Here is a 15,027-nt window from a genome sequence, read left to right as displayed (position 1 = left end):
GACCTATACAATCATTCTTTCTCAAATGTATCTGACCAGAGAACCACAGGGCCCTATGGAACCAACTTTGGGCAACACTGGCCTAAACTGGTAGATTTTGACTGAATGATAAAGTACCCAGAATAAAGTATTTATTACTCATTCATTGTGATTTTTCCAAAATATGCCAAGCATCAAGATTGAACACTGTTGTTCTTGGAAAAAGCATGCAGAAAAGGATGTCATTATGGAATCAAAAACTTTTATTCAGAATAAGCATCAAAATGAAGGTAATTGTCTCACAAATGCAGGGCCACAGACCACTCATAAAGGGATTAGAAAATGATTACAAAAATATTTTAATAGATTAAAATAGCTGGAAACCACAATCACTGGCTGTAAAACATAGACACATATAATTGCATTGAAAAGGTGAAAAATCTTTAGACTATTTGCCCAGGTGGCAGGAAACCCACACCTCAGAGCCAAAGAGCTATTGTGACATCCAAGTCCAGGGTTATGTCTTATCATATGACTGGGAGATATTTGGCCTCTGTTGCCATCTGTGGTTAAATGCAGAGGAGTAAGTGCTAGATCTTTAGGGCTTCTCATTGCTTTAGAGAAATTGGATCAAGTGCTTTTAATTTTCCTGAACACAACTTTTAATGGAGGAGTGACAGTAGATTACAAGAAATTTACTGGGGCTGCAGCTGACTCTTCAGTTTGGCCAGTCTCATGAGGCAGTCATCCCTCCACTGCCTTCTGGCAGCCAGGTGCCTTGGGTCATCAGGAACCTTCATGCGCATGGCCTGGCAAGGGGAAAAGTGGTAGGAAGAAATGCAGCATGAAGAGGAAATACTTTGCCACGAGTATAAATGCTTTACCTATTTATGTAAACTGTGCATACATTGCTTTCAAAGACAAAAAGCGTAGGAAACCCTCCATCAACACAAGCTTTCCAAATCTTGCTCTTAAGGTCTTCTAGTGACAGCACGCAACATGAACAAAGTCAAGAAAAAGGAACCATCAAAATCAAGGGCTGGGGGTGGGGGGTGAGGCGGGCTGGGGTTGTGACTCAGCGGTAGAACATTTGCCTAGCATGTGAGAGGAATTGGGTTCGAGCCTCAGCACCACATAAAAATAAATAAATAAATAAATAAAGGTATTGTGTCCACAGAGAAGATAGCACAAGTCTGGTCCACCCATGGCACCTGCCCTGGTCCACTCAGCACAACTAAAAAAAAAAAAAAATCAAGGGCTGAGTTGGGGGTTGTGGCTCAGTGATAGAGTACTCATCTAGCACGAATGAATGAGGCACTGGGTTTTATCCTCAGCACCACATAAAAATAAATAAATAAAATAAAGGTATTATGTCTATCTACAGCTAAATTCATGTGTGTGTGTGTGTGTGTGTGTGTGTGTGTGTGTGTGTGTATTTTTTTTTTTAATCAAGGTCCAATGGGCCTGGGGTTGTAGCTCAGTGGTCGAGCGCTTGCCCAGCTCACATGAGGCACTGGGTTTATCCTCAGCACCACATAAAAATAAATAAATAAAATAAAGGTATTACAACTAAAATTAAAAAAAAAAATCAAGGGCCAGGATTCCAGCTAAAAGCTCCAACCCAGGTGGAGGGAGGGGAAAGGCCAGCCCACTTCTCTGCAGTGAGTCTACATACCTGATGAACTTTCTCAACTGTGGCCCTGGAAAACTCTGGAACAGGTCCAAAAGTCTTCAGGACACGATTCATGCCTTCACTGTACCTGTCACAGTAGTTTAGAAATCCTGAAATGATATGAAAAAAGATCCATAGTATCAGCAAGAATATTCTACCACTCCAAACTGAAACACCTGGTCAGAGGGTTTTGCCTGGGGACAAGTTAGCTACATTCTTCTTCCCCTGGTGATAAAGAAAAACAAGAGGTAGGAGATGCATCACCTGTGAGCCCTGGGCAAGGAAGACCCTTCCCATTAGTTATTATCTTGTGCTTTCTCTTGAACCTTAAAATCCTGGGTCCCTCGGGCCTGGTTTGTCACCTTCATTGGCATATCCCACAGACACTCAGTTGGCTGATATTCACACTGATTTGCTGAATATCAGAGTAAGCCCTCACTTCTCAGAAAACATTTCCAACTACAGATCACTTAAGGCTACTTATGTGCAGGGCTTAAATACATTGTCTATGAACCAAAGATGTCAAAGTTCAAGTCAAGGTCTCATTCACCTTGGTCATAAGTCATTATCACTTACACTTCAATTATCACTCCAGCAAGCATTTACGAGGTGGTAGGTACCATGCAGACAGGTTGTATTACCACTTGCTTAAGCTTTGGTCAGGTAGGCCTGAGCCCTGAAGCATGCAGGCAGAGCTGACCCAGCCCTCCAAAAGCTGATCAATTTCTTGGATTCTAACATGTAGCCCTAGAATTTTGGTGGAGAAACAAAGATGAGGTTTATCCTTTAAGGATAAGGAGGAACAAGCACAATCACTATGGGTCCATGTGGACTAAAGCCAAGGCTCTATTTGAGAATCAGACGTCCACAGAGAAGATAGCACAAGTCTGGTCCACCCATGGCACCTGCCCTGGTCCACTCGGCACCAGCTTCCTCCTCACCCAGGGCTGCTACGGCATGTGCTTAGAGACAAGAGGTATTAGAAGTCAGGCCCAGGATCCTGAAGATGGAGGTGTCTCTAAGTCCTAGCTGTTCCATCATTCGCCCCATTTCTTTATTTTTTTCTTTTTTGTGGTGCTGGACATCCAACCCAGAGCCTTGTGCCTGCTAAACCTGAGGTCAACCACTAAGCCCTCAGGCCCATTTCCAACATCTTTTAAAACCACAAAGCCTTAGCAGTGGGTCATGAGAGCTAAAAAGATAATGAGGATACAAATGAAAATGCGGAGACCCTAATGCCTGGCTCTCACCTACCCTGTGAAAACTGTGTAGGATTTTTTTTTTTTAAAAAAGATTAGTGCTAGATACTCTTTTTTTTTAAAAAAAAAAAAAGACAAATAAAAAGCTTCTTTGGGATTTAATTTTGATTGACTTGCATTGATGTGTAAGCCAAAATTCTCTGGGTTTCCATTTTGTTTGCTTCAAATAATTTTCCTTCTTTCTCAGTGTGCTAAAGTCCCTGAGAAGAGACAGTGTTTCAAAGGGTAAAATAGTCAAACTTGCCAACTTTTCTGACATCAGAAACTACATTAACTGATGGATAATTTTTTAAAGAAGGGGTTTTATTTCATTTCACATAAGTATTCACTTGGCAATTCAGAATTCTGGAAGTTTCTTGTAAATGTTCCAGGACTGACCAGTAATCTCCGAGGGTTTAATGTTTCTAGAGACCAGAAAACAAGCTATATATTTATTTCCTTTCACAAAGGAAGTATTTACTTTATTTTTTTCTATTTATTTATTCAAACAAAAGATGATAAAATCTAAACACAAATCAGGGACAAAAGAATTGAGTAAGTTGGAAAGATATTAAATGAGATGATTTGCTAATTAGCTTTTCTCACTGTGATAAAATACCTAAGAGAAGCAACCTAAAAAAGAGGAAAGGTTTATTTTGGCTCACAGTTTTAGAGGTTTCATTACATGGCCATTTGGATCTGCTGATTTGGCCCTGTGGTGAGAAAGTGTTATCATGGTGTAGAGCGTTTGTTGGAGCAATGCTGCTCAGTCCATGCTGGCCAAGAGGCAAAGAGAGAGGCAGGGCTGAGCCCCAACATCCCCTTCAAGGGTACACCCTTCAGTGACCTCCCTTCCTTCCACTAGGCCCCAGATCCTAAGGATCCTGCCATCTCCCATCAGCACCACAGGCTGGTGACCAAGCATTTCACACATGGGCCTCTGAGGGACATTTAAGATCCAAACCCAAACAGAAAATTTGCTGTGGCTGCTTATTCACCCACTTATAGGGAAGGCAGAAGCTCCTGAGAGATCCTCTCAGGCATCAACTCCATCTCCTACTCCCACATGAGCAGCAACGCCAGGAGATTCAGTTCATGTGCCGCATATCGTCTCTGAGTTACTTTACATTCCTTGAAAAAGTGTTCACCTTTCACTATCCCTGAAATCATGCAAATACCCCAGAGACTTTCTAGAACTTCCCCCCACTGCCTTTTGTAAAATTTGTAAGGTTTAAAGGGACATTCATTTCTTCAAACCCTTTCTGTGACATGTACTCCAATCTCTTGAGATGAAGAGTCCCATATTTGTGGCAAAACTAAGGGGCCAGTACCGTGTGTGTGTGTGTGTGTGTGTGTGTGTGTGTGTGTGTGTGCGCGCGCCCCCCCCCCACGCCTTCATCCACAGAGCACCCAGCACCCTGTCAAGGCTCACCTGGGTCTCCCAATACAAGGAGTTCATAATGACCCACATCATGGCTATCATGAACAACAATGTCCCAGTACGTCATGATGGTTACTAGAGTTTGCAACATCTCTCCTTCCACTTTAGACAAAACTGAAAGGGGGCTTTTACTTATTTTCAACAAAATTTTGGCTTATGTACACCATGAGAGGAGAATTGAGTGGAAATTACTCTAAAATGCCAATTTCATCAGAAGTGAGAAAAGCACAACACAACCTCCCTTTCACTCCACTGTTTCATCCTCACCTTCTATTCCTACTTAATCTAGCCTTCGCCTATATTTTTCTTCCTACGCTTCCACATCCTTTGTTCTCTTGAGCTCCAAATCTTCCAAAATCCTTGGAGAACTTAGCTTTTCAAAAGCCTCTGAGCCAAATTTCTTATTCAGAAAAAGAGAAAAAAAAAAAGAAAAAAGAATTGATTCACATTAGATTAGATTTAGCTTTTCATGTGAACTTGGGATTCTTTAAGATTCCTAGGGTGAGGCTGTGGGTTATTCTGAACCATCTACCTGGAGCTGCCCAGGCAGGAAGCCTTTCTGCTTGTCTTTAAGGGGCAGGAGTGGGCCCTGGAATAAGATCTGGGACATAGCTACACACAGCTGACATATACTGGGCAGCCAAATATGCGGCTCTGGGTGTTCAGTTTCTTGGAGATCGCTCAATTACTACCCTCGCTGGAGGAGTCTGATTTTCTCCCAGTTTATGAACCCACACCTACGTAAATTCACCTGTTTTTTAAGAGACAGAATTTCACAGAGCTTATTAAAGCAGATCAAAAAGGGCCTGAAAACACCAAGTGATATTATCTAATGTCTCCTCTCAGGATCAAATTACCAAACCTGAGTGAGGACTCACCCCAGATCAGGGAAGCAGAGCCAACCTGAGGCCCATTTAGTGTCACCAAGCCCCTGTAGCCCCCATCAGCTCAGCTGTTTGTATTGGCAAAAGACAGCTCCACATAAATGGACCAGACCCACCAGGCATGCATCCTCCACTCAAAAAAAAAAAAAAAAAAAAGAAGAGGGGCTGGGGTTGTGGCTCAGTGGTAGAGTGCTTGCTTTGCATGCATGGGGCACTGAGTTCAATCCTCAGCACCACATAAATTAATAAAATAAAGATACTGTGTCCATCGACAACTAAAAAAAATTTAAAAAACAGGATTATTGTATTTTTAAAAAGGAAGAAGAAGAAGAAAAAAAAAAAGATAGGTGTCTACACAAAAGAGGAAATTTATTTATGAGGCAAGATGGTAAACAATCACTTATTTACCCTGGAGGTAAACTCCAGGGACTACCAAATCCTGAGATACTGTCCTTTCACAGAAAGAAGAAAACACAAGGATGACCCAAACAGCCAACAGGGACAATGTGGGACTGTAAAACTCAGCCAAGAAACAAACCAGACATTTAAACCAAGCACCTGATTCTGAGATTTCTCTCTTCCACAGGGGGAAAAAAAAAGTTCTAAGCCATATTTATTCTCTATTTCTCTCTTATGCTTGTGTAAATATTTTCAGGAGGATGAAAAAAAATAACTAAAAACAAAAATAGTGGAAGACCAATAAATTAAGCAAACAAGACAAAACTGTATGAAGACAACATTTGTTAAGGACCTACTCTGTGCCAACCACTCAGCTAAGTGCTTCTAATTTCCTTTATTTCTTCATCTTCTTTCTTCCCCTTCCTTCCCGTTTCCCTCTTCTTCTCCCTCCCTTCCCCCCCTTCTTCATCATCTTCTTCCTTCTTCCTCTTTCTCTTTTGGTATTAGGGATTAAACCCCTGAGCTACTTCCCCAGTCCTTTTTATTTTTTGAGGCAGGGTCTAACTAAATTGCTGAGGGTCTTACTAAAATGCTGAGGCTGGCCTCAACTTAAGATACTCCTGCTTCAGCCTTCTGAATCATTGGCCTTACAGGCATGCACCACTATACCAGGCTCATCTGGTTACCCATCCCTGGGAATTCCTTACTGTTGTCAGTTCCATTTTATAGGTGGGAAGACTGAGGTGCACTGAATTTGTTGACTTACCCAGTATTACACAGATAGAAAGTGGGAAAGCCAATGTAGCACCCAGCCAACTGGCTCCACAGGCCAGAACCACTCACTATTCTGAAAGCTCGTCAACTTCATGGGTGATGCTTTTAAAAAGCAGCCAAAAAGGCAGAGTAAGCATGCTGCCCTCCTGTTTTTCAAGTACAATTTTATTAGATTAAAAACAAATCCCTAAAATATTTGCACTAGTTATAGATAAATGGTAGCTTTTAAGACCAAGAACTCCCGTTAACCTGAGATGCTTAGCTTTATGAAAACAATATCAGCAAAAAAAAAACCAGAAAAAGCCTCCCCATTCCAATCTTGATATATTCTGGGTGACACTATGAAGAATAATGAACATTTCCATTGGTTCCCAGCCAGATCTTATAACTGTCTAACTCTGGGCTTTGGAATGCTCTGAAGTTGAAAACTACATCCGTCTCCCATTATCATATTAAGCCAATTAGGTCTTCTTATCATATCGGCTTTGTTTGAAAAATTGTTGTGGGCCTCCTTCCTGTCTGCCACCCCACTTGATTCTTGAGTTTCTGATGTCATTGGCTTCTGTTTCTATTTGTTTGAGATTCAAAGCTGTTCTCAGTTCTCTCCCTATCAATTTTTCATGATACTTCAATCATCTTATTTTTCACAAGAAAAAAAGAAAGGAAATTATGGTGGTTATCAGACAGTGTGTGTATACCTTTCAAATGCTTCAATATGTTCACCACTTATAAAGTCTGGTTGAAAAAAAATATTTGAAATTATCCAAGACCTTTTTAATGATACTTCAAAATTATTGCACTTGTTTCCCTTGTATAAAGATATCATTCTTTACATTATCTCCCTATGTTCAATGGTTATCCTTTTACAAAATTGGCATGCCAATGGCTAGGAAGGCCCCTTTTTTCCTTCAGATGCTCTTAGCAATGCTTGACTTTAAGGAAGCTATTGGACTGCATTTTGCATGCTACACATGGCCAGGCCACTCACAAAAACACATGTGCATCTGCCATATTCAAGAATATGACCTGTAAAAATGCCTTGAATTATTTATTGGAAAGTGTATTTCATCACTACTGTAGTGTCAATTGACTGAACTACTGCCAAAGCATCATGAGATTATAGAACTGAAGTCAAACGGACTCTAAGAGGTCACCAACTCGAACTTCCCACTTCACTGCAGGAATGTCCTCCCAGGATTTAAACATGAATTCTCAACCCACCCACTCAGCATAGTCCCTGCAAGGATGCTGGTTCCAGTTACTGCCAGTACAAGGTGGGAAGCTCAAATCTGACTGCCTGCCATTTCTAGTCTTTTATTCTGATTCTACCCCTTCAAAAGACAGGTATGTGGAAATACTCAACAGCACAACAGCTCTGGTCACCTTTTCCTGGATAAGCCCCAGTTTCTCAACGTCCTTTGCTAAATCTAGACCATGAAGCTGCATACAATATAGCCTCTCTCTGTTGAAGTCATACATGCTATTGTATAAATTTATGACAACACAAAAAAAGCAAAAATAAAAGTTACTTATCATTTTAATACCAAGAGATAGCCACAACATCTAGGTGGCTTATTTTCAGATTTGATAAGTAGCTTTTTTAATGAATTTTAATTTCATATAGGTTTTATTGGTTGTTTTAAAATCTTGTTGATAGAATTCATTCTTGTCCTTCTTAACTTCTTGTAGAGTTACGAGATCACAAGCTGTAAGGACTCCCCCTACCCCGCCCCCAGGGTTCTGAAGTCAGCTTCAGGGCAGACATCTGGCCTGCCCTTTTCTATATGCCTATCCCAGGTCCTGCCCTGTGGAAGCCTCATGGCTCCGCAGCCTTCTGGAAGGGAAATACACTTGTAGCCACCCCCCCCCCCATGTTTAGGCAGAAGATGGCTCCTCTGGGTTAAGTTTGTACTCCTATTTTTTCATCTTTTTCACCATTTTTTTCTTGTCTTTGTAAAAAAAAAATCTATCACCTTAGAAAAATACCACTTTTTCTTCCATAGCAAAGTCCCTATCACATCATGTCCCTCTCCTAGTTTCCACCCAAGTGGTCTTCACCACTCAAAGCCCTGTGGTTCCCAGATTTCATGTGGATTTACATCTCAGTGCACAGTGCTCCCTGTCCCAGCCCAGATCTGTGAATTACCAGGAATGGTCATTGTCTCCCACAGATGCCATTGTTTCTATTCAATTGTTGGGAGCAGGGGTTTGGGAGGAGGAGGAAGAGGAAGAAAAGCAGCAAAATTCAACTGTTCATAAAACCCATGGAAATACTCAACAGCACAAAATTCCCATCCTAGACCTGGATGCGTACCTTCTGCATTGAGGTGCATGGTTTCCAAGGGTCCAATGAATGCATACCGCATGCCCAGCCCATCTGACATGACAAGGTCCAGGTCGCAGGGAGTCACTACTCCTTCCTACATGGGGAAAAGGGGACAGCAAAGGGATGAGTTCTCTGGAAAGGATACACACACACACACACACACACACATCCTGAAATACCCATTCACCTATTCCATACCAGCAATCAATCTGTATGATCATCATCCACACCCTACAGCCAAGGGACCATGTGCTTTAGATGGGAGAGGGTGAAGGGCAAGGGAAGAATGAGGACCAAGTATCAGAGGAGAAGGGCAAGACGGACTTTCTGGATATTTGCCTAGGAGGTGAGGAATAAGATAAGTTCTATACAAAGAACTGGAAGGTGCTTTAGATTTTACCTGCCTGCAAGTCTGGCCTTGTTCTGCTTTTAATGAGTTTATAAGAAATATCATTTTTTGATGAAATGCAGTTTAGAACTAAGGGTTTGTTCACCAAGGCGGGGCCCTAGAATCTTCTGCAAATGTTAATTGCAAAGCAGGAGGCGAGTTGTTGAATGCTTAGCTTAGATGTGCAAGCAACCATGTGTGTTTCTTGGCTCATTCTTCATACAGCTGCTGCCTCCAATGACTTTAGGAACCAGGCAGGGATGCATAAATAAATATCTGCATGATCCAGCAATTCACTGCCCTTTCACTCCCACCAAGAATCTTTGTACCTTGGGCATTTCAACGGGAGGGAAGCTAACACTTTCCCCTAAATCTTCAGGGGTCAGATTAGTAGCATTACTATAGAATCAGCAGCTCTGGGTCTTCTTTCCTGAGTAGTTTCTTTCACAGACAGAGCACTGTAGGGTCTGCCATCTTAAGAGGCCACTGACCATGCTACTTTTTCTACTGACAGCTTTGCTGGTCCCTGCCAGCCCTTGGCTGTGGGTCTGGTTCCTGTGTTCAAGAGGCATATCCACACACTAGAATACACCTGACTCTCAGTGATAGGTTCAGGCAAGCAGCCCACCAGACATATCCCCTTCACTGTGGGTTATGGGTAATCCTCTGCCTTTTCCCGAAAGAGTTGTCTGAGGTTCTACTTGAGCAGAAAGCCTTTGTCAGCTTAAGGGAAGGCTCTGAGGCTTTGTGGTAGTCCTTGGTGGCCCATGGTCTAGGGTAGCACCCTTTGCCCTCTAATCATCCTGAGTAGGTCTGGGGCCCCTGTCATTGGAGGCTGCTGGGACTTGACACTTCCCAGAATTCAAAGACAGTGGATGGGTGGGGGACTTGCAATACCCTACCACCACCACCCACATCCCCACTGTTGAGGAAGACAGACAGGGGATCTCACATCTGTGTGGGTGTCTGGACCACCAGTTCATCTGAGAGAACTATGGAGTCAAAGAACCAACATGAAGACATAGCCCAGCTAGCCACCAGGGACAAGTACAAGCCATGTCTGACTGAGCAACTCCACTTCAAAGAACCACTTTCCATCTAGTTGGATGTGTATGCACATGTGCAAAACATAAACATATAAAGACATGCACAAGTTTATGGTGTAGAGAATAAGTATGAAGGAAACCCCCTTAAACCACCACACCCATCTTCCTCAGTTCATCCTATCCACCCCTTCCTGGAGATAAACATCCTAACATTATTTAATAACCACTCTTGGTTTTTGAGATTGTACATCTATGTTTACATTCCTCATCAGGGGAGTTTGGGTTTTGCCTGTGTCAAATCTTCTAGTTGATGAAATTATATGGTATGCATTCTTGAGTGACTTGCTTCTATCTCTAAATATTATGTTTTTAAGATGTACCTAGGGCTGTGAGGCATAACTCAGGGACAAGGTGCTTACCCAGCATGCACGATGCCCTGGGTTGCAAAAACAAAATCAAAAAAGATGTACCAGTTGAGTCTGGTGGCACACTCCTATAATTGTAGCTACTTGGAAGGCTGAGGCAGGAGAATCACAAGTTCAAGGCCAGCCTGGGCAATTAACTGAGATCCCCTCTCAAGATATTATTATTTTATAATAAGAAGGGATTATAATAAGAAGGGATGTGGCTCAGTGGGAGATCGCCCTTGGGTTTTACTCTCAATACCGAAAGAAAGAGGGGGAAAACACACACACACACACACACACACACACACACACACACACACACACACCTATGTTATATATAGCTGTAGTTTGTCATCTGTCCACACTTGTTGATGTATAGAAATCACAGTTTATGCCTATGTAGTAGCACACACCTGTAATCCCAGTGGTTTGAGACTGAGACAGGAGGATTGCAAGTTCAAAGCCAGCCTCAGCCACTTAGCAAAGCCCTAAGCAACTTAGTAAGACCCTATCTTAAAATAAAAAGGGTCTTGGGGATGTGGCTCAGCAGTTAAGTGCCCCTGAGTTCAATTCCTGGTACAAAGAAAATAAATCAGTTTATTTATCCATCCTACTGCTCATGAGCATCTGGATTGTTTCTAATATTCTTGTACATGGCTCTGGCCCATGTCCAAATAGAACTGCTGAAGCCTACAGCAGACAATTCTTCATCCTGCACCTTACTAGACAATGCCAAGCTGTTCCCCAAAGCATTGCATCATGTTTACTGCCTGCCTCTGGCACCACGTCAGAAGGGTTCCCATCTCTCTGTGTCTTTTCCAATGCTGAATGTCATCATACCTGCAAATTTCTGCTGACCTGGGAGGGAACAATGGTTATCTCATTGGGTTTTCTATTCATTCTAAATCATCCTACCATGTGTTCATTTGGACCACTAAGGAGAGCAAAGTAATTTTTCCAGTTCACTCAAATGCTGACAAGTATCACCTCCTTTCACTTTTAATAACTAAGCTGTAAGGAGGGAGGGGCCGCAATGAGGAGGAAATAATCCACAGAAGGCCTGTGGCTGTGGTAATGCCCAGAACCATCAGGTAACTCATCTGATGAGAACTGTCACTCCTGCTTGCCTGTTTGCCCCTCCCTGTGACAAGCACTGGGCGGAAGGAGTGCTCTGGGGCTCTCCCCAGGCTGTCTGACGGCCTTGGCTGTACTTTCTTGCACCCTGTAGGCTCGGGAATGCGGGAATGCGGGAATGCGGTGAAAGGCATCCAGGTGGGGCCCTGAAGACCCTCCCTTAGCCTTGGTTTTCAGATCAACATTCCAAAAAAGCCTAAAGTTTTCATTTTAGCCTTCAAACTGTGAAGGATGCAAATATGGAAGCCACTCTACACTTGCTCTGCTGTTTGGCTTGGCTCTTTTCTTCTACAATTGGGGTTAGTATTTTTAGAATTGATTTTTAAAGGATTTCAAAATATATAAAAGGTGAGCTACCAGAGTAGTTGAGTTTTATTTGTACTGGGGGATCCAATCCAGAGCCTCATGAATGATGGACAAGCACTCTACCACTGAGCTACACCCCCAGCACAAGAGTAGTTAAATTTTGATTCCTATCATCTGAACTTACTGTACCCCAACTAAAGCCTGAGAGGGATGGTATGAACAGCATCATCATTTGGGGGAACTTCATGCCCTCCCATTCCCAAATATTCCCTTCTCCTTCCCATTTCATCTAGAGTAAGGCTGTCTATTTTTTATTAGTCACTATATATCAGTAGAACAAGTTAGAATAGTGAAGAACCCTTAGCTATCTTCATTCCCTTACTCCTTTGTGTCCCCTGTGGAATTTCTAAAGTCGATTTATCAAAGTCTGTTTTTAACCAAGAAGCAGAATCCAGAGAAAGAAAATAATTGCAGGTAATTCAATTCAATTCAATTTCTTGCCGGCTGAAATTTCACATTGCTGAGGCAGACATTTGAGTTTCTACCTAATGCACTCAGCATTAAACTACAGGTTTCACATTTAGGATATGTTTCAGCTCAGCTCAGTTTCGCTCTTTTGAGTTCAATTCCACCCAAAGCCTTGTGACATTTGTGACCTAAAATTATCATAACAATCACAATAAGTAACCGTGGTGCAGAATAGGCAGAAACAAGTGCTTATGCTGAAAACACTGAACTGACACATGGTTCCTGGAAAATAGATGGAGCATAGCACTTTTGTTTGGATAATGGAACCTGACCCCAGGTCAGTTTTAACATCTATCAGTACTTCCTTCATTTTATGGTAAAATTCTCGAGTCACATGTACAAAGGAAGAGCCCCAAGTGGTTAAAAGATTCCAAAACAACTCATACAGAAAACTGAACAGTAAGATCACTGTTCAAAACCTGGCTTTTATAACCATGTGCTGAGAATCACAGGCGAGTAGGACCCAGACAGAGTGGAAAGGAATTCCATTTATTGAAATACTTCTCGCCTCTACTTTCTTTAGTTAAAATCTGAGATTTACCACAATCAACTGACATATATACATGGCCCAGGCACAGGTTTTATACCTGGTGTGCTGGGAATAATGCCCAGGCTTGTGTGGGAGGGTAACAAGATAATCACCATGAAGGAAAAAAAAAAAAAAAAAACACAAGATACCAAATGAAGTACTTGATTATTATGGTACATATTTTAAGTATAATTAAAATTTAGAAATGTGTCAGGATTCTACCAGAGAGACAGAACTGGTAGGAGACATACATGTGTACGCACGTGTACACACACACACACACACACACACACACACACACACACACACAAAATCATCTCTTGGCATCTGTGAGAGATTGGTTCTAGGACAGCCCTTCCATCTGAGATACCAAGTTTCATAGACGCTAAAGTTCCTTAACTAAAGTGGTATAGTGTTTCCAGAAAACCTACACATATCCTCCTATATACTTTATATTACCTCTAGATGATTAAAATAACTAATACAGTGTTAATGCTATGCAAATAGTTGCTATACTTCATTGTTTAGGGAATAATAACAGGAAAAAAGTCTATACATACTTAGTACAGATGCCATTTTTTTCTAAATATTTTCAATCCACAGTTGCTAGAATCTACAAAAGCAGAACCCACAGATACAGAGAGACCTATGAATGTATGTATTATGGGAATAAAGAGAGAGAAAGAGAGACAGAGGAAGGGAGGGAAGGAGGGAGGGACAGATTTTGATTGATTTACTTCAAGGAATTAGTTTATATGGTTGTGAGGCCAGTGAGTCTGAAATCCATAGGACAAACCATCAGGAGGCCAGACTGGCTACTGTGGGGCAGGAGTTAACCTTGCAGTCCACAGGTGGAATTTCTTCTTTCTCAGGGAATCTCAGTTCTGCTTTTAAGGCCTTTCAACAGATTGGATAGAGCCCACCCAGATTATAGAGGATAATCTCCTTGCTCAAAATCAATTGATCTACAAAATCCTGTACAGCCACACCTAAACTTTGTTTAAACAATTGGGTGCTCTTGACTAGCCAAGCCCACCCTCTTGGGGGACCATAATTCAAAGTATGATCCTCACTTTCAGGTACCTAGGATCTAGTGCTTTCATTTGTTGTGTGGGGTGGGGGGAGAGGAAAGGGAAAGACATATCAAATTATTAACAATAGGCAAAAGGTTTAGATGTCCTGACGCATGATATGGTCCTTTGATAGATCCAGAAGACGGGGAAGACAGGTGGGGTCTCGCATGGCTGAGGTGTACTTGAAGTATTTGATAAATGAATTCCCTGTGACTATTGCCTCTATGGGCCTGCCAGCTACATGGAATTATTTTTCCTTCTCTCTAAACATCCCATCCTTATATCTAGTTGTTTTTTTTTTAATTTTTATCCATGTGTATTTTGCATGCCTTCATTTTCATTGGATTTTCTCATTTTTCTTCATGCTTCTTCCCTTGCCTAATTCCCAGTTGTTGATCTTGAGTTTTGTTTGCTCTGTTTCCACACACTGGTTCCTGTATTGTCAAGCTTTTCTGTGCAAATACTCCTTTAACTTTACCACCAGCCTCACCACTAGGAACAGAGAGCTACCTGGGAATGTGGATCAGGAACCAACTAGTCCTTCCAACCCTCCTCAATCATCACCTTAACTGAGAAAAGTGAGGAGTCACTAAAGGATTTATATCAGGTTAGTTTTAGATAGTGAAATACAACAGTGAGATGGAGGGGACTCACTCTGCCATCTTCAGTCACCTAAGGCTGAAAGAAGCACTGGGCTTATTTTGTATCCCCCAAGGTCAGAGTCCAAGGAGAAAGGATTACATAGGGTCCACCTCAATCTCCACTGAAAGCAAGGATGGAATAGATGGAAACTTGGACAATCTTCCTGTCTCCAGAATGTTCAAGGGTCAGCCAGATGAGAATAGTTACTGGTGTAGAAAAACTCAAGACATGAGCCAAGGGTTCTGGACTGTCCCTTTTGGA

The 15,027-nt window shown here is 41.9% G+C and overlaps 1 protein-coding gene across 2 annotated transcripts in view; it reads right to left on the bottom strand.

The window, feature by feature from the left end:
• Window positions 1-224: 224 nt before the first annotated feature.
• The window catches only part of Cryl1 (crystallin lambda 1), a 131,249-nt gene continuing 116,446 nt past the window's right edge, over window positions 225-15,027 (bottom strand). For both annotated transcript variants that reach the window (XM_005338618.4, XM_078015704.1), the window contains exons 6-8: window positions 8,702-8,807; window positions 1,655-1,761; window positions 225-788 (exon numbers count right to left, since the gene is read on the bottom strand). In XM_005338618.4, the coding sequence (XP_005338675.1) occupies window positions 675-788; window positions 1,655-1,761; window positions 8,702-8,807 (327 nt within the window). In that variant the 3' untranslated portion in view covers window positions 225-674. The remainder of the gene's footprint in view (window positions 789-1,654; window positions 1,762-8,701; window positions 8,808-15,027) is intronic.

Source organism: Ictidomys tridecemlineatus, chromosome 6 (genome assembly GCF_052094955.1).
Source record: "Ictidomys tridecemlineatus isolate mIctTri1 chromosome 6, mIctTri1.hap1, whole genome shotgun sequence".
In the NCBI taxonomy this organism is placed as follows: Eukaryota; Metazoa; Chordata; class Mammalia; order Rodentia; family Sciuridae; genus Ictidomys; species Ictidomys tridecemlineatus.
Note: the sequence above shows the minus strand (reverse complement) of the source record. Positions and strands in the feature narration are given on the sequence as shown.